At 41.9% G+C, this 19,485-nt stretch overlaps 2 protein-coding genes across 3 annotated transcripts in view; both read right to left on the bottom strand.

Moving 5' to 3' along the window:
- IPO8 (importin 8) overlaps positions 1–13,458 on the bottom strand; it is a 48,085-nt gene extending 34,627 nt beyond the window's left edge. Inside the window, exons 1-4 of one of the 2 annotated variants that reach the window (XM_048080075.2) lie at positions 13,423–13,458; positions 5,254–5,335; positions 2,930–3,086; positions 542–700 (exon numbers count right to left, since the gene is read on the bottom strand). In XM_048080075.2, the coding sequence (XP_047936032.1) occupies positions 542–700; positions 2,930–3,086; positions 5,254–5,335; positions 13,423–13,443 (419 nt within the window). In that variant the 5' untranslated portion in view covers positions 13,444–13,458. The other variant, XM_066998574.1, reaches the window with a different exon arrangement.
- Positions 13,459–17,947: 4,489 nt separating this feature from the next.
- The window catches only part of CAPRIN2 (caprin family member 2), a 41,442-nt gene continuing 39,904 nt past the window's right edge, over positions 17,948–19,485 (bottom strand). Inside the window, exon 20 of the mRNA XM_048056466.2 lies at positions 17,948–18,282. Within this exon, the coding sequence (XP_047912423.1) occupies positions 18,260–18,282 (23 nt within the window). The 3' untranslated portion in view covers positions 17,948–18,259. The remainder of the gene's footprint in view (positions 18,283–19,485) is intronic.

The raw sequence follows: 19,485 nt of genomic DNA, 5'->3' as shown, positions 1-19,485 counted from the left end.
ATTTCTTTTGTGTGGTTTATAAATATATTCCTAACACCAGATACTTTTTTCTAAATGAGACAGTTCACTACACTTCTGCTAATTTATGCTTTCTGGATTTAGATGATCAGGAGGACGGTACAGATAACAATATGCAATAGGAGTATGTGACAGAGGGTACTGTATTATGACATAAAAGTAGAAAGTAATTTACATTCATATTTCCAGCATTTGGGGAATGTTCAAACAAAAGAAGTTACAAGCATCTAAGCACTTTTTCCACAGATGGGTTAAATCAGATCAGAAGTACAAAGCCTCAAAAAAAAATATCAGTAAACTCATACAATTTATTGCTGAAATCTCTGCTTTCAATTCACTGATTATATAAAGATGATGAATAGTTTTCAATTATTTACAGCAAAGGAAGCATACGACAATTATTAATTCTCATCCTCTAGCTGAATTCCTTGTAGAACTGCCAGTGCTCTTAAGAAGGTCACTCTCAGTAATCAACTGAGAACTAAAGTACTGAGTCCTTGTCTACTTCTGGATGTCGACTTACTCGTAAGTCTTCACCAGCTGATATAGGCACAGGAGGCTCCCGAGCCAACTCCCACTGTTCTGAGACTGCAAGTAGTAGCCTATCTTGTCTACAACAGCTGTCCAATGGCCAGGAAAGTCATGTTTAATGATAGCGCGGAGGCACATCGTCAGCTGGGCTCTATAGCAGGAGAGAAAAAGAAACACCTTAGAAAGTAAATAAGGTCATGGCACGGTCTTTAATATTAAAGGACAGATCCCAAATCTTGGTTTAATGGCTACAATATGCATATTGCATCATAACTTTCATACATATTTTGGTAACATTGAAAGAGTTCTGGAAGATGATAGAAGAAAAGCAAGGAAAAAAAATCTCATGGTATTTAAGGAAGAAACTAATTTCAGAATATTTTAACTACTTTCCTCTGCTCCTCCTCACTCTCTACAGCCATCAGACAATATTTGAAAGCAATTAATTGTTCATGAAACCAGCTAGCTTTGTACTTTGAAAATGAGTGGTTATACTTCTAAATACTTACAAGGTTGAAAGCAACCACAAAAGAACAAATTTGTACATTTTTATTAAACAAAACTGGTTTGTGTTATGATCCAAGCCAGAGGGTCCTCATCACATGATAATTTTCCTGGTATCTTCCCAAACAGCACTTCACAACCTCTGAAGCATATGGCAAAGCAAATGAGGTAAAATGTTGTATCATTCCTCTCCCTCCACAGAGTCTTTGAAGCCACTCACAATGGTGTGGCAAGACAGGATTGTTAACTGACTGATGTGAGGTGTGACTAAAAAGATTGAGAGGCACTAAACTAGAAACTGTAATTGCTCTTGGCTCTGCTAAGGAATGAAAGAAAAAGTCTGCAGTAAATATTGTTTCTTTTTATATTTGGTGCTCCTTGCAGTCCAATACTTAAGGAGCCACTATCACCAAGTAGTTCAATAAGGTGCTGTCAATCCTTCGATATTTTGACCTTTGTACAAATTTACCTTCCCCCTCAAGCCCTTGAAGTTTGTCCTTGCTGCTGATTTGGTTCCTTCTCCTCCCTTATTCTCACAAGCAAACAGTGAAAAATACCAGTATCACAGCATCAGACTAGTTCCAGTAAAGTCTGTAAAGTTCTAGTAAATGTAAATTTGTCAAAGGTTAAAAATGTCAAAGACAAGTTCTTAGTCAGTATTTAGAAACCCTCTATGTTATTCGAGGTGTTTTACTGAGGATTTTCAACAGTCCTTTTAGATGTACATGGTCATTGTAATGACAAGATATTTTGAATATCATGTTATGAAAAGATGCCTGAACTAGTTTGCAAAAAAACTCCTCAAAGCTCCATTATTTTGTGCTCTTTTGTATAAACCTAGCCTTGGTAATTACAACATGATGAGGTGGGCAACTACACGCCCTTATTACACTATCACAGAATCAACATAAGCTTCCTTACACTGTGGCACAACCCTTGCAAGGAGCTCTCTAAGGAGGGATTCTAATCACCTAAGTCAGAGACTTAGAAAAGCTGAACTGGAAACAATGCTTTAGTTCATTCGCTTGTACTGGTGCAGGATACAAGATACTAGGATACCTGTCAAGTGTTTGTCTGATCTATGCATCAAGATATTCACTGAGAGCAATGCTAGAGCATCCTACTGTATTCCAGTGTTTGTTTGTTTGTTTTAATCAAATGTTTTCCCTAACCATAATTTCAATCTATAGTCAATCACTACTCTTCTTGGTAGGATGACTGGCCAAAAACACATCTTCGGGCACCTAGCCAGTTGAAAGAAGGAGGAGAGGAGAGGAAGAATTTCATCTGTTTTTCAAAGATGCACATCTATACGCCACAGCATAACCTACTCTTACCAGATTCATTTTAATTAAAGCCATGAACAATGACAGATTGTAATAAATCTGTGAAACTTACTTATTCTTCCAGAAAAACAGAGAACATTTTTTCATTCTTTTAACATCTTACAACCAAGAATAACAACACGCATTTAAATGCTGGAATGACGCACAAAAATTGGAAAAGTAACTGAGAAAAGAGGTATTAGAAAAAAATGGATTTTGGGAAGTATTTGCCTCAACAGGTAATTCGGTGTTATAGACAGCCCTCTATAATATCTGCCCTGAATCGGCCATATAGACAGGCTGTCACTACAGCAAGTTTTAGAAGATGCTTTAAACTACACTGTAAGAGAATAAATCACATCACAGTGCTCTTAGCCAGGTAAATACATTTCTGAGAAACAAGTACACATACATATGGTAAAATTGATTATTATCACATTTTCAAAAGAAGTACTCACTTCATTTCCCAAGAAACTGAGATTCTCACACATCTGGACTGGTAAACCTAAAAACGTGAGCTATAGAAATATCTCTACATAGCAGAAAAATACCTCACTAAGTCAGGAGAGCGAATTATTCCTTCTACAATGTTATCACGAATCTGCTGACGATCATTTTCATGAATGTTGAATGGAAATACTGCTTCTCCCGGAGGTGGTTCACGGTCTGGCCAGTACTGTGTCACCATGTTCTTCAGGTAAATGGCAGCTGCGAATAAGCCATGTGGAAATAATAAATTCAATTTAATTTTGAAGTATCCTCACATTACTCTGTGCTCAATATGTAGTACAATTGAAAGCACAACAAAGAGCAGAAAGGACAACTTAAAACCTCCTGCATGGGTTTGTAACAATTTTAAGCACTAAGCACAGGTGAAACAAAAAAAAACATTTTTTTATATATATATATATTTTTTTAAATCATAACAGACGAGACTGGGCTCAAGTGTCTGGTCCCAAACCGAGCAGGACAGTATTTCAGTCAACTTCTACTGGAGTACATTCTTTACTACAACAGTCTTGTGTATGGGCATAATACGCTATCATTCTAAACAAGCAAACAAACATCATCTTATCTTCATTTTTACTCATCTCTAAAATAACAACTCAAGCTCAGTAAGGGAAGTTTTGTAAGGCTCATGTAAACAAATCATTGTGCACGCAGAGAGAATCCTCTGCTTGGGGAAATGCCCAGTATGAAACTGGCATATGGCCTTCCTTCTATTCAAACAGAAATGTGTGTTGTGAATTCCCTAAGCTTTATCTCACTACTAGGATTTCGCATAATCCCTCAGAATTGTTCCCTTCTGTCTCACATGGAAAAACATGAAAAATAAAGTTAATCTTCCACTGAAAATAAGCAGCATTTATGCCTCAGTATTGAAATGCCTGTAGGCATTCTTTAGAAAACATAGGAAATATGGTGTAACACGTTAAAGTAATGTTCTTAATAGACTCTTATCCCTTTATTATTTAGGTTGATTACTGACTAGGGTTTTAAAGTATAAATAAGATATTCTTGGGTACAATTTTTTTGTCATAACAAGTTACAAAGTAGGAAAGCATGCAGTTTGTAAAATATTTTATAGGAACAAGAGGAAAAACAATTATTTGACTATGAAACGCCAGAACATTCAAATATAATACAGGTCCAGAAAGACCAAACACTTCAATTTACTTTGTCCATAGGTCTTAAGAGTGTACAAATTCTCAGGGAAATTTCAGGGAAATCTGTTGATTTAGAAACTAAATTCAAATGTTTTCTATTTTATAACTCCATTCTGGAACAGCAACCAAAAAAACCTCTACATACTTGTGTTTTTTTGTTGTTTTGTTTTGTTTTCCCTGAATGATAATAAAATGAGAGATTAATTTATGAAAATGACCTTATGGAGCCTAGATTAAGCATCAAACTTTACCATAGAATGGTTTAACAATGCCATTCAAAGTTGGATTATCTTTGAAAATATACACGCCAGCATGACAAACAGCATATGTCAGCATGCTTCAACACACTCAGGGGATTAATAGGATCTGTACAAAAAAAAAAAAAACCACCACTGTGCTTCAATGGGAAATGCTGTTCCATACGATAGAAACAGAGCAGTGAATGAAACAGTAATCATCAATTTATGGAAAAAGCTGAGTATTTTACAACTCTGTAAAAAAAAAAAGAAAAAAGAAAACATTGTATAGGAGTAGTTAAAATAGATTATGAGAATTTAGAAACCGATCTTACACAAATGTATACCCTGAAGTTAACTGCATCACCGCACCCAAAATTAAATATATAGTTAAGCAATCCTTCTAGACATGCTCAGACTACAAATTTATAACTTAGCAGTAACGTGACCTTCCTTCACATTTATTTTTGTGAGTGGACACCACAGATACCAAATAAGCATATGTGGCTACCTTTGACCTACAAACTGTTTTCATTTTCAGAAACTTTGACTTTTCCAGGAAAAGGGATTCAAATCTACTACTCAAATGAGATCCCCTTTTTTGTTCAAATATCTTCATGTCTTGGCTTCGATATCTCTTCACCACCAGAAGAAAGAATATCTAAGGCTCCCTGGGTACTCAGTTTTGAGCAAAAGTCATTCTCTTTCAGTATCAGTATTCCAGCATTCCAGTAGGGATCACTATAAACACAGGGAAGCCACAGTAGGACTCAACCCTATACCCATGCTTTTATCTGATCTTCATACAGGAGAGAGGTGGCAAAGACAGAAAGGTTTCCCTGCTGCACTTTGCCATCTCCATGTTCAGAACAAATGTGAACTTTCTTACTTACCAGCAGCTCAATACTCTGTTGAAATAACTAACAGACTAACTTTCTATTGAAAGAAAATGAAACAAGGATTTTATCTCACCTGCTTGACGCACCGGAAATTCAACTTGATCTGATACTATGATTTGCAGTAGACTTGGAGCAAAATTGATGATCTTATAGGACTGAAATACATATAAAACACAGTTAGCAAGTCACTATGTTTAAAGAAGACTGTATTACCGAAAGCTGAATAAGAACAGAAACCAAGGTTTTTGTAGAAATCTTTGACTCTCCTTGTGAAGTATGAAAGGTTTTAGCACATGGATTTACCCAAATCAGCAGTGTTCTACAGAATTACTTGAAAAAGCTGAGCAAATAATGGCACATGGGAGGAATAAGTAATGTGACAAGGCTCTCTAACAGATATTAGTGATAATGAATATTTAAATCATTCTGAGAATGCATAATGAGAATCTCTATACATCTAGTGAATTATTTAACTTAACCTCATAAGTCAAACAAGCCATCTATTATACAGCTATATTTTAACAGACTAGATGCCTAGTGCATCATAACAGAAAAATACCAACTGAGGATAAACGGTGGAATAACCATTTTTAATTAAAATCAAGTGTAGACAGATAACATTTCAAAACCCACAGCTTTCCCGGGAACTTTTCAAACACTACATCAGCCACACAGCTGAAAAAATTCAAAGAGAAAACAATGCTCACTGCACTTCTGAGCAAAGCACGTCAGATTTAAAAGATGTGAAAATCTGATAGCATTATATTGCTGTCATTCGACAGGGGTCCTCCAACGTGAAGAATCGTTGACTCAGCATGGTGCAGTTACCACTAAGCCTTGGCAACATCAGTAGTTACTGGCAGGTCTGATCTTTCATCACTCAGATCCATGTTTGATGTTCAAAGAGAGATGTTTCTTGGGGGCTAGATGACATACACTTTCTTATTTTACCTTTTATAGTATTTCTTTCCAACCAGATTATGTCTGGCAGTCCTGTGGTTATTTCCAGAGCAGTGCTTTCAGTGCAAGTATACTACAACCTCCCAGAAACTTTGCCTCATTCGAAAGCTGTGAAGTAAGTGGTACGTTCTGCAGTGCATGTACCCAATTTCTTGATCTAACATCTCCATAATGAGGTAAAACTACAGTGCTTTCACGATGCCTAAGTGTAACAGCGGCAGCACAACTCAACAATTTTGCCAAATCACTTAACTTTGTGGCCCTCGTTTTACTTATTGTAATTGTAGCGTAATTCTAACCCACTGTGTTCAGAGCCTCATTTGATGTTTATAGAGCAATCTGAGCACTCAGATAAAAGCAGTAATGGCAAATCAGAAACATACTCTGCTGCAGTCGCCTTCTCTGTAAACTTTAATTACCCATAAGCAACGCTCGAAGCAAAGCAAAAGCTGTTAACAGGCAGCACAGGAGCTCCATTTACCTACAGGCATGCTGAAACGCCAGCTTTCAATGCCAACTGGTTGAAGCACGCCAGATTCCAAAAATCACCTTTTGTATCAAGTGTACCGGAGGCCAAAGGCTGGCCTTTAACTGCCAGCAGACAGCCCCTCACAGCGCCGGGGAGCTCTGACCGCGGGGCTGAGGGAGGCTCCAGGGATGTGAGGAGAGCACGAGGCCTCGCGGCAGCACAGAAAACCAAGAACGTGTGCGAGCTCCGAGAGGCTTTTTTCCTCTAAATAGTGCTGATATGTTGTCCTCAGAGGGAGTCTACATGCAGCTTGTACCACTAAAAATACATTGACTAGGAATGCAGCCTTCTGGGGGGTTGTTTTGTTGTCGTTGCTGCATTTTCCGGCAGTAATCCCACTGGTATCACATTTGGGATGGACGCAGTGATAACAGCACAAATTATTTCTCTTTCCCTGCATAAACAGCTTTTGCTGAATTTACACCGAAGTCGCAGCTACTCCAGGAAGCTTTATTGGTACCACTTATGCTGGCACACAACCGCTAGCCTTGAAATGGGGCCAGGATATCCACAAATAGGGTCATTTGGCCTGCGCGGCAAGCGGCCTGCAGCGCCGGGCGTGACACGAGGCGCGTTACGCAGACGGGCTGCGCAGGGTCTCCGAGGAGGCCCCACTCCCACCGGCACAATGCTGTGCGGCTTCCTGCCACCCAAAATACTGACACCCCCCAGAGATCACAGGAGCACAGCATCCAGTCCCCACCAAATCTGTCTGTTCTATACTATTACCTTTATATTGCGACTATTAAAAACGCTCGTTTCCTCACTGCACCCCACAATTCACATTTTTACACAGCTTCGTCTTCTCTTTGGTATCAGAGACACGAACATGTTAGAGATGAACAGAGATTGTGTGTCCCTTTTAGAAACAAGGCACCTGCTTGTGTTACATTTGTGAGGCTCAAATACCACGCTGCTCACTTGCGCAGCAGCAAACCGGTCAGGAAAACAATGCTCTGCTTGCAGTTTTGGGAACAGAGGACTGTTGAAAAAGCCGCACACAGCAACATTTTTCCTATACCAGCACATTCCCATTGGTTTCGTTGTCATGCTAATTGTGATCTTGGGATCGATCCTTTTCGCTCCCTTGCTCTGGAAAACCATCCAGCAGGCCCGTGGAAGCAGCAGGAAAAGCTGCAGGTGCTCTGTGTGCTGGGGCAGAGCTACTGTTAGATGGGCTCCGTGTAAATGGAAGAAGATGAAGAGTCTGCAGAGCTGGACGGGTTCAGCAAGACACTTGTGAGAGCTGCACGTGAACTTTTACAAACTGAGTAAAGTAAAAGGAAGTTTTTGAAAAGTAAACTTTCACTAAATACAAAGAACAACGATTATTTTAAAGCTGTGTAAAACATACTGACAGCCCTTGCATTAATCACAGGTCACTAAAAAAAAAAAAAAAACCCACAAACAGCTACCCACATTTCATTTCCATTGGGATTAAGAAGATAGGATACAATGATGTGCAAGGCTAGCAGCTTAACCAGAAGAGGCATACAGCTAAGCACTGGTAAGATACAGCTGGGTAAACTTCCAGCAGTGACCAAGGAAGGAGATGTGCACGTCCCCATGCGCCTCGCTCCACCTGAGCCCAGTCTCGGGATCCACGCGCTGCAGCTGTACATCCACCTGCCCCGTTTGTCCTTTCTCCTTTGCCCTAACATGCATTTCTTCCCCACCTCAGCATCACTGCTCCACTCCTCAAACCATCAGAGGACACATCCTTTCTTGCCTATTTCCTCATCCCTTTGATTAGGTATAGAACAGAAGGCACCCAAGAAAGCCTCAGAAAAGCCACTGAGAAACAGCAAGATGAATACAGTTACATTCACAGAACCAGAATACAAGGAGAGATAAGCAGGAAAAATGCATTAAGATTTCCCCAAATGGATCCTACTGAAGCAAGTACTCTTCACACCTAGCTTTCACGTGGGACCCCAGGTTATCGTGCATTACATGTTATTAAACTTACTACAATAAGCATCACCCTTGTGTCTTGCTTGAAATAGCCACATTTTTCAGTAAATCTTCCTGCTGCACTGAGAGCAGCCAGAGTGGCTGAGTGCAGAGTGGCATGGGAAGGTATTTCTTCCTCTGCAGAACAACAGGGGGATGCTCTGGAACAACAGACATGGAGAAACCAAGCCTTCCCTTGGGTTCTGCAAGGCGAGCCGTCCTACTCCACCAGTGGCAAACAGCACGTCCTTCTCAGCTCCTCTGAATGCAAGTATGGCACAAAATAATCGCTTTTCATCCCTTCAACTGAGAAATCAAGGCACTACATCTTTGTTCGCAAGATAAACACAAAAAAAATTGTAGCTTGAATATGTATGCAATTAACTGTTTGCAAAGATTATTTTAAGGCTTCCACGCATCTGATTTGAATGCTCAGTTATCTAAGCTTTATTTTTTGTTTGCTCTGCACTTAAAATGCGTTACTTAGAAACTCCATCAGTATTTGTCACACTTGGGCATATTTTTGCTGTTGCTAACAGTACTTTCTTTTTGTTTTTTTTTTTTTTTTATGCTGGCAGTCACAGGTTGTTAAAACAAACTAGAACTTCAAAAGACACTTTCTTCTTTCCTTGCCTACATGCAAAGCCCTCATTTAGGGAAGGGAAAACACAGTGTTCTCCACACAAATTGAAAATAAACGCGTACAAGAACACCTACCCGAGCTGCTTTCCTCTGCTGGTCCCACTGCCAAATTCATCCAGGGTCAACCACACGCCGCTTTCCACAGAAAGGCTCGTGCCTTCATGCAAGTCAGCTTCCTCATCAAATTGCTCCTCAATAAAAATACCTGAGATTCCTCCCTCGATAACACGGCACTCAATACCAACTGCCTTAAGATCCCTGCATACTTTGACAGCCAACTCACCAAAGATAGGGAAGAAATAAAAGGAAGCCCAACATTAGTCAGGACTCCTCTGCTTTTGGGCAATCTTCTCACATTTCTTTCTCTTCTCCCTGCACCGCTTCTCAGTTCCTGTCAAAGTCAAATTCTGCAACTCTTCCTCAATATTTAAACAAGCACTTGCACGCCTGCAGTTCTATTCACGTTGTCCACTTTGTCACAGACCAAATAAATGTATTACGGCAAATTGAGCCAATTAAGCTTAATGCATAAGAATTGTACTGGTGATCTTATATAAACAGGAATCAGTCAGAAATGATACTGCATGCTCATATAACCAGACAACATTATTCCACAACATAGAATCAGAGTCACTGAAGGATTTGGGTTGGAAGGGACCTTAAAACCCACCCAGTCCCACCCCCCTGCCACGGGCAGGGACACCTCCCACCAGCCCAGGCTGCCCAAAGCCCCATCCAGCCCGGCCTTGGACACCTCCAGGGATGGGGCAGCCACAGCTTCTCTGGGCAGCCTGTGCCAGTGCCTCACCATCCTCTGAGTGAAGCATTTCCTCTTAACATCTAGTCTCAGTCTCCCCTCTTTTAGTTTAAAGACATTACCCCTTGTCCTATCACTACATTCCCTGGTAAGAAGTCCCTCTCCAGCTTTCTTGTAGGCCCCCTGTAGGTAGCTATACCAAGAACTGGCACATGAAAGCAGTATTTAGTCATTAAAGTCCCTAAAGTTCATGAGACAGACCTAGAAAGAAAAAGAGCCTAAAACTGATATGAAAAAATCTCATTGCAAACAAGATGGTGTGTAGAAATTCAGTATCTTTCTTTGCTGTGAAAATTGACAGGGTGATTGAAAAATATGATCCTAAAGTGCAGGCCAATTATGCCGTGACAGAGCTGAAGGAAAAAAAATGGAAAATAAAAAAGAAAGAAAAAGAGTGAGCTGGAGAGATGTGTACACTAAGGGAAATAACAGGTTAACAGGGAAGTGACAGTAGGTACTTGATAGACATGACTGACCTGGCAGGAAATTACTGCTCCAGTTTATCCAGAATCACATTTTAGACCAACCTCACACTTAGATTTGCGCTCAGGGCACCGAGAGAAATGGAATTTGCTGATGACACAGAAGTAGCATACATCAATAGAGGAGAAAGATCAGAAAAATCCTACAAAGAACTGAATTATCTTTACAACTGCTGCAACAAAAACGCAATGGAGTAATAGGACAAAGTACACGGCCATGCACTAAGGCATAATAGGAATTTCTCCTAAAAGCTTGAGGCTTGTTAGTGAGGAACAACCACGGGATAAAAGGGCCTTGGTATATTACATGATAAGAGGGATGTTAAGTGTTGATCATGAAGATAATTGTAGCTTTAGGATGTATAAAATGAGGTATTAATGACATTGAGCATGAGACTTTCTGGCACGCTGCAAACACAGATGACCAGATTACACAAGAAAGATTACTTCAAAGGGAAGTACAGAGAAGAGCTGTGCTCTCTTGTTATTAGACTTCAAAAATCCAGTTTTATGATAAGGCAAAGGAAATACAGCTTGTTGAGGCAAAGGAAAACAAGCTGGTAGGGGTCAGGCACTGACAAACATGTCAGAGTAGGTACCAAGAAACCTGTTCTAGTTAAGAACCAACATTGACACAAATCGATCTTAAATGGGCCATAATTAGTTTAGGCTGGAAACTGACATTTGTTTCTAGCTCCTGGAGGTAGAAAGCTCACAAACAGCCTTCCAGTAAAAATAATAAAGGCCAAAAAAAAATAGTAACTTTTAAATGTAGCCTTGATTTCATTTCTAAATGCAATTAGATGATAATCCAGAAGGCAGAGAGCAACTTCATTGATTTAGCTCTGTCTTTATACAGGTGCAGGAACACACAGAAGAGAAAGAAGCACTTTCAGGCATCCCAGGGCTTTTGACAGGTACACAAGTTTTCATTCATTTTAACTCCATTCTGCACGTAAGTGAATTACAGAGTCAGGACCATTAGGAGATCGTTGCTAAAGGGCTCTCTATCAGTACAAGCAATGAAGCATCTACACTGAGACACTATTTTGGTGGAAGAGTAACAGAAGGGTTTCAGTTCTGTGGGAAACTCCAGTCACTACCTTGACTCAAGCTTGAAGGCAAATGCACACTGCAGACAGGGTGGCACAGAAGATGTTTACTTCAGTATCCTTTAGCGTTTATCAGGAGCAGCATCACGTTATTGCACAGAATGAAGGTGACCCCTGTTCTCTTTGGACAAGCATTGTATTACTACTTCGAGTGCTTATTGTTGGAGGGAGGGTTTTTTGGTTGGCTAGTTGGTTAGTTTCTTTGCTAGAACAAGAGAAAAACTAGACCAGCACCTGGATTCCCGTACACGCAGGAACACAGCTACGTGTCAGCACTATCATCATATACGTGGAAGTCTGACAGATCACTTTGAAGTCTTGCTTCAAAAGCACTGAAAGGGTTCAAGATGCCAAAGGCCCACGTTAGCAACATTCCTCAGGTGCACTTTTGTTCCACTCCTCCAAGAGTCGTATCAACCCCAACACCGCATCGGTGCGCTTTATCAGTCACATACATCACGCTTCATTTAGCAACAGGAAGCCTGTGCAGCAATAGGCACATCTGAATTTCAGGACTTGTTCTTTATAACAGAAGAGAGGAAATGTGTCAGCTGTTTTAAATGAAAATCTGTACTTCAACCCTTTCTTGATAAACTCTAAAAGTAAAACCTGGGTGTTTCATGAAAACTGCATTATCCATCGCTTGGTAATTGAAAGGTTTTATGGATCGCAATCTACGAACACTTTCTAACTTTTGATGAGCTTCACGGTGGGAAACAGCGATGGCAAAGCAGCAACGTTAGGAGCAGGACCCAGGCACGCAGACAGCTGCTCCTTTGTCCTACCTCTGCCAGCCACGCAGGGGTTTATTCCCCTAGTTTTGATCCCCGTGCAACAGGCTGCTGGCAGACATTAATTCCCCTGCCAGTCCTCTACGGTAGGGACAAAAGTAAGCGCTGTGGGCTTTTTACAGCAACTCCACCAGGCGAGTAAGAAAGAAGTTTTGCAGTTTTATCTAGCTGCGGGCACGAGCGTCCCCGACGCCCGTTGACCAGCTAACCGAGCTGCCCTAGGGCTGCGGGGAGGACTGGCGGCTTCCCGAGGAGCCCGGAGTTGCCCAAACCCTGCACTCAGCTGCCCAAACCCTGACCTCAGCCAGGAGAGCCGCCGTGCCGCAGCAGCCAGCCCTGCCAGCCGCCCCCCGCTGTCCTGCTGAGGCACCTCACGGGGGGCACCCACAGCCCCCGGCACGGCCGCACCGCCGCCCAAACCCACCCCCACCGCCTCCGGGGGGCTTGCCCTCCCTCCCCCGGCCGAGCCAGCCCCCGGGGGGCAGCGGTCGGGCCGGGGGGGGAGCCGAGAAGGGACCCCGGGGATGGCCCCGGCCGCCGAGGAGGGGGCGCCCCCGACCCCCTCAGCCCCTGCCCCTGGCGGCGGGGCCGGGCGGCCCCGTGCGGAGCCGCGGCCGGGGGGCGGCGGCGGGGGCGGGCCGGGGCCGTGCCGTGCCGAGCCGTGCGGTACCGACCCGAGCTGAGCCGTGCCGTGCCGAGCCGTGCCGCCCGCCCCTCCCTCACCTGGTTGAGCTCGTTCTCGGCCGCGATGCGCAGCTTGGGGTCTATGGTGCCCTTGAGCGCCTGGATGATCCTGTTGGGGTCCATGTCGGCGCGCTGCTCGCCCCCCCCCCGGCCCCTTTCTCCGCGGGCGGGAGGAGGGAGCGGGGCCGCCGCCGCCGCCCCCCCCGCACCGCGACCGCGACCGCGACCGAGCTAGCGTCCCCCGCCCCCCGCCGCCGCTCACAGCCATTCACCGGTTTGCGACAGCTGGGCATCGGGAAGCGGGCGCTGCTTTACGGCCGCCGCGCCGCCTTCTGGCTTCGCGCGGGGGCCGCCATGTTGTTGTACGGACGGAAGCCAGATGCGGAGCCCGCAAGGGGCGGCCATGTTGCGGTGCGGTCGCCGAGGTGCGTGGTGCTGCACGAGGAAGCCTCTGCAGGGGCAGCTTGCTGCAAGGGGCTTCCCAAAATGTGCGGCTGGGGTACAAACCGTGCCCCCGGCTATGTGCTTCTGGCCCCTGTCCTCATCGTGTCAGCGGGTGAGCCCCAGCTTGCCATGTGTTACTGCGGTTTGTGTGTAAAACCGCTCAGGAATATACAAACCACAGTAACTAGGAGCATTTGCCCTCTGTGGTTCTTCACCTCTGTCCTCCTGTTTCTCCCCCTAAATCGTAGAACAGGTGAAGCCAAGGAAGATGCAAACATCTGGGCGGGTGTAAGATAGCTCCTGAAGGGGCAGTTCCCAGCCCCACAGCATGCTGAACAAGCCTCATGACTAATCCAATCTTACTGAGTCAAGTCGTTCAGTTTCTTCTGCAGGTGAAGTTTTACATGGCATTTACAAGACAGAGATGTGCTGTTACCTGGTGGAAAGAACAGAAAGGCTGCTTCCTGTGGTTTGGAAGAGTCAAATGCTAGGGCAATTACAAGATCCTGCCATAGCAGCATAGCCATGCCTTAAGAACACAATTTGACAGCATGTCATTCGTTCATTGCAATTACAGCATAAAATGTCATTTCTTATTACTGTTCCTCAGTTACGAAAGCAGCAGTACATCCCTCAGTTGGGGAAGTACTACCTGACCCACACTAAAGAACACTCTTAACAGTGGTGAATACACAGGAGTGCTGGTTAAAGTGGAGATACCAATCTCTAACAAAGTCTACCATATGGTAATAGTTGCCAAAACACTTTTACTGCCCCTAAATAACTTAAGTTCTAAACTAGTTACAAGGAAAATGCTGAAACATCTGACACTATAAGGATTTCAAAGGAAAAAAAAAAAAGTTTCATAATGTATCTGCTTAGAATCAAAAAAGAAGCTACCTGTAAGAATGAGTTACACTAAGCAAGCATTCATAGACATCAGACACTGTGCTCTTGTGATAGTCTTCACGTGAAGTGGTGTAGAACACCTGATCGGTGTTGCTCAAGAACTTTCTGTTCTCCAGTAATGCATCTAACTACAGCATCTAACAAGAAATTGTAGGTACTTTCAAGCTTCTCATTTCCTCTTCAAAGCAGGAGAGAGTGTGATCAGTAATTACAAAATATATCAAACAAAAACAATGTGATTGTAAAAAGTATGTATTATTAACTATGGGAATTATTCATCATTTTGGCATTTTGTTTAAGATAGTAAATAAGACTACAATGAAAACTGCTCCTTTTAGAGATCTTGAATCATTTATCATCCTAAAAAAAATAAAAGAAATACTAGAATGTTACAGCTCTACTTCCTTTTCCAAAATAGGCATGTTATGAATAGTTTAAAAGTAGTTCTGATTTATTCTGTTTCTGTGTATTCGTCCATGGTACAAGAACTTAAATGTTTAAAGGACTTCAGTCTTGTGGAGCTGGTAACGTAAAACATACCAATGAACAAAATATACTCAAAAGTTATTTTAACATTATCTGAAAATATTTTTCAGATTTTTTTTTACACTTACTGCTTATAAGCTATTTAAAACTGCACACTTTACCACACAACATTCACTAGAAAAAAAAAAAAAAAAAAAGGAAGGAAAGACTTTACACCTAAGATTTCACTTTTTAGACACAGTTTTTGTGCCCACAGCCATCAATGAGGCAATGCCCCAAGCCTCTAAATCAAGTGACATCCAGTTCAATAATGCTTGGTTCCTTTATAACGTCAGCAGTGATTTAGCTGCAGATACTATTGTTGCAAACATTGTCATCTACCTGTGCACTGAGTTTGATGTATGCCTGATACTTCTTTCTGCAAAACATGAACCACCATAAAACAAGTGGCAGTTGTTCTAAAAATGATGTTATTAGTCTAAATGTTCTTATATAACATTAAGAACTTCAGAGAACAAGTACCGTCTTATATAAATCAAGAACTTAATTTCCTTTTACAATAATGTAGTCCATCAAGTTGATCAATGGAAGCCAGTAGATGTCTTTTTTATTGTTATTTTAGTAGAGCTTTCAATACTGTCTCTCACAGTATCCTTCTGGACAAAATGTCCAGCATACAGCTAACAAGTAGGTAATACAATGAGTGAATAATTGACTGATGGATCGAGATCAAAGGGTTCTAGTAAATTGGGTTACATCAGGCTGGTGTCCAGTTGCTAGTGGGGTTCCCCCGGGCTCCATTTTAGGACCAGTTCTCTTTAATGCTTTTATAAATGATCTGGATGCAGGACTCATATGCATACTAAGTAAGTTTACAGATGACACTAAATTGAGAGGAACTGTTGACTCCCTTCCTTGAGTGTGGACAGGTCTTGCAGAGAGATCTTGGCAGACTAGAGGGCCAGGCAGTCACAAACTGCATGAAATTGAAACATGAGCAAGTGACAGATTCTGTACTTAGGATGGGGCAACGCTGCCTATACATACAGACTGGGGGATGAGAGGCTGGAGAGCAGCCCCGCAGAGAGGGATCTGGGGGTTGTGGCTGACAGCAACTTGAACACAAGCCAGCAGTGTGCCCTGGCAGTCAGGAGGGCCAAGCGTATCCTGGGGTGCACCAGGCACGGCATTGTTAGCCGGTCGAGGGAAGGGATTGTCCTGCTGTACTCTGCGCTGGGGCAGCCTCACCTCGAGTACAGTTTATAGTCTGGGGCACCACAATATAAGGGCGTTAAACTATTAGTGAGTGTCCAAAGGAGAGCTACAGATTGTGAGGGGTCTGGAGGGCAAGACGTATGAGGAGCGGCTGAGGCCCCTTGGTTTGTTCAGCCCCAAGCAGAGCAGGCCGAGGGGAGGCCTCATGGCGGCCTGCAGCTCCCTCACGAGGGGAGCGGAGGGGCAGGTGCTGAGCTCTGCTCTCTGGGGACAGCGACAGGACCCGAGGGAACGGCATGGGGCTGGGACAGGGGAGGGTCAGGCTGGGTGTTAGTGAAAGGTTCTGCACCCAGAGGGTGGTCGGGCACTGGAACAGGCTCCCCAGGGCAGTGGTCATGGCACCGAGCCTGCTGGAATTCACTACGCATTTGGACAACACTCTCAGACATAGGGTCTGGTTTTTGGGTGGTCATGTGCAGAGCCAGGAGTTGGACACAATAATTCTCGTGGTTTCCGTCCAACACCAGATAGTCTATGATTCTATGAACTCATGTGCCTTTTTATTATTGCGAAGAGACTGTTAATTTTTTGGGTTTCATCTACTTCAAAATAATGGATCTGGAACTGGGTTACAATGATTGAAAAACATTCTAGTTTTGCTACTCTGAAAAATTTAGGAACCTGAGTTCAGATTCTGAGATTTTCTTGGCAACTACTTAACACTGCTGCTGAGAGAAGACCCAATGCGAAAGAACCAAGGAATATACCAAGAAATTAAAACGAAATAAATTAAATTCAAGTTGCACCAGTATGCAAATACAGAAAGAAGAGAAAAAAAGGATGTGAATAAAAGGGGGGTGAGGAGATAAGAGAAAGCAAGTATCTTTAAAGCTCCAAAACTCTTTAGGTGCACTGTAACAACAGCTTTATGAAGGATTTATAACAAGCAATCATATTTTGAAACTCAGTTGCTGAAAGCAAGGATTTTTAAAACAATTCATGTTTGACCATTGGGAAAATCAGAGTAAGTTCCAGACAGAGTAGCTAAAAAGATAACTTAAGTTCAAGAACATTGGGAGATGGAAAGGTAGAAAAGCCTTCCATATTATCAGTTACTTAGAATTAGCCCTTTGACTTCTGCTTCTTTTGAAATGCAGGTAGCATTTTAACTGAATGGTATGTGCAATGTACTTTCCACTGGCATAGAAGAACTGACACTTTACCAGACCGAGCACATTCTTTAGGAAAACATCTGGTGGTAAATTGTAGTTAATAAGAGATACTCGTGGAAAAGGATGAGAAAGGAGACAACGGTCCTTCATCTGATGTGCTGCAAGTGAAAAGCAATCCATTGTGCAATGCCGGGTTTACTTCATTACTTCATTATAGTGAACTAATGACAAAGCAATTAGACCTGTACCTGGCATAAAGCTTTCATTCCAAACTGGCTACAGTCCTTACTCACATAAGACTCAAACAGTACAAAAAACTGTATGAACTAGTACTCTCCAGCCAAATTAGTACTTCACAACTTTTTTCCAAATACAACAACACATGGAGATGTTCAGTCAGCAGATACAAATTTATGAACTTTTTCATTAATAGAATTGTTTATAGTTGGGAGGCAATACATCCAAGTTGATCAGAGACCTGTGAACAAGCACATAAGTGGAGTTAATGGTCTGGTTATATATAGTACAAGACCATTTCTCCAGTTCGAATACAGAGTAGACTTCATACCCATCACATATAATATTTATTTTCTCAAAAGACATGTATAGATTAGATAAAGAGCTATCAAGGATGATCTACAGCAGATAAATGTATGCCAGGTCTCCAGATATAAAGCTTCGATCAGAAGTCACGTTCCAAATCAGTCTCCCCCACTGTTTTGTCAGAGCACCTATAGGTAATTTACAGCAGTCAGGGAGGAAAGGTAAGTAAACTGAACCAGTACAGCAAAAACAGTGAAATTATCTGCACCACCACTGTAGCATACAGTATAGAGGGTTCCTTCGCTGCAGGAAGTTAGTCATGAAAATTCCAGGAGATCATTCATATTTCTCTCACTTCATAACCTGGAAAAAACACAAGAAAGTTACAAGTCCATTAGTACTTTGAAAATGTTAAGCAATTCTCCTATTTCACGGTAGTTTCAGTATTTCACTGAAATACCCAAAAGGAAACATGGAAATCCACTCAGTCCAAATTAAAACCTAACGTTAATTCATCATCTTGAATAGTATAGCTTATCTTCAGGAGACTACAGAAAATAACTAAACTGGATAGAATTTAGGTGGTATGAGATTTGCATAGGAAAAAGAAGAACAGAAGTTAAGAGAACCGTGATCTCCCTTTTAATTAGACCTCGTTATCATCTTTATATAATTAGGGCACGTTACTTTCTGTAACAATTCAAGCGACTTCTTTTAACAACTAGAGGACAAATGTATTGTCATACATAGTTTTTACATGAAGGCTGTATCACACCCAGTGTTATCTCAAATATTTTCAAGTTATGAAACTCACCTCTTAAATGCTTCATCCAGAAGTAGAATTATGGATCTAGGTCTTTAGTCTGGACATACTCAGACTAAAACTGTGTCAGTTGATAAAAAATGCACTGAAATAACTCTGAAGTATTTTGAGAAGTTTTAAAACAGGTACATAATCTAGAACCATGAAGAATGATGATTGAGGTATCTGTCTCCCAATGTTAATATAACATTATGTTAAAATCAGATGAAGTCGTATTACTAGGTATTTTGAAGATTGGAATAGCAATTTTCTGTCAGTGCCTTTTGGCTGAGACAGCTATTGGCCTGAAAAATAAGATTGCTTTGCTTGATCTTTTGCAGTTTTTTATACATGTATAACCTTAGCACTTCACAATTTGTCTAAACACCACTTTATGACAGTACCATTCAATTGTAGCTCTTCTGTAACAGAGATTAGCTAGAGTTGTGTTCACTGCTGACTGGAAACAGTGAAAAGCAGTAGCTCCACTTACGGAGGTAGGTAGGTACTACATGAGAACCCTATAAGATGAAAATAAGATCAACTTTAAGTTAATGTATGACAAGATAATTTTGTCCAAGTTTTTGTTTTTTTTTTTAGGACTGATAAAGACATTATAAAGTAACTGGCATTGTGGAGATTGTGATTCAAGCTGATACATCTTACAAAATTATCAAGTCTTGTAAAGCCACTCATTGTGACTTATGGTCCGATTTACTACTAAGCAATGGTATAATGATTATACTTCATGTTTCATATCTTTA

The sequence above is a fragment of the Anser cygnoides genome, chromosome 1 (genome assembly GCF_040182565.1).
Source record: "Anser cygnoides isolate HZ-2024a breed goose chromosome 1, Taihu_goose_T2T_genome, whole genome shotgun sequence".
Lineage (NCBI taxonomy): Eukaryota > Metazoa > Chordata > Aves > Anseriformes > Anatidae > Anser > Anser cygnoides.
Note: the sequence above shows the minus strand (reverse complement) of the source record. Positions and strands in the feature narration are given on the sequence as shown.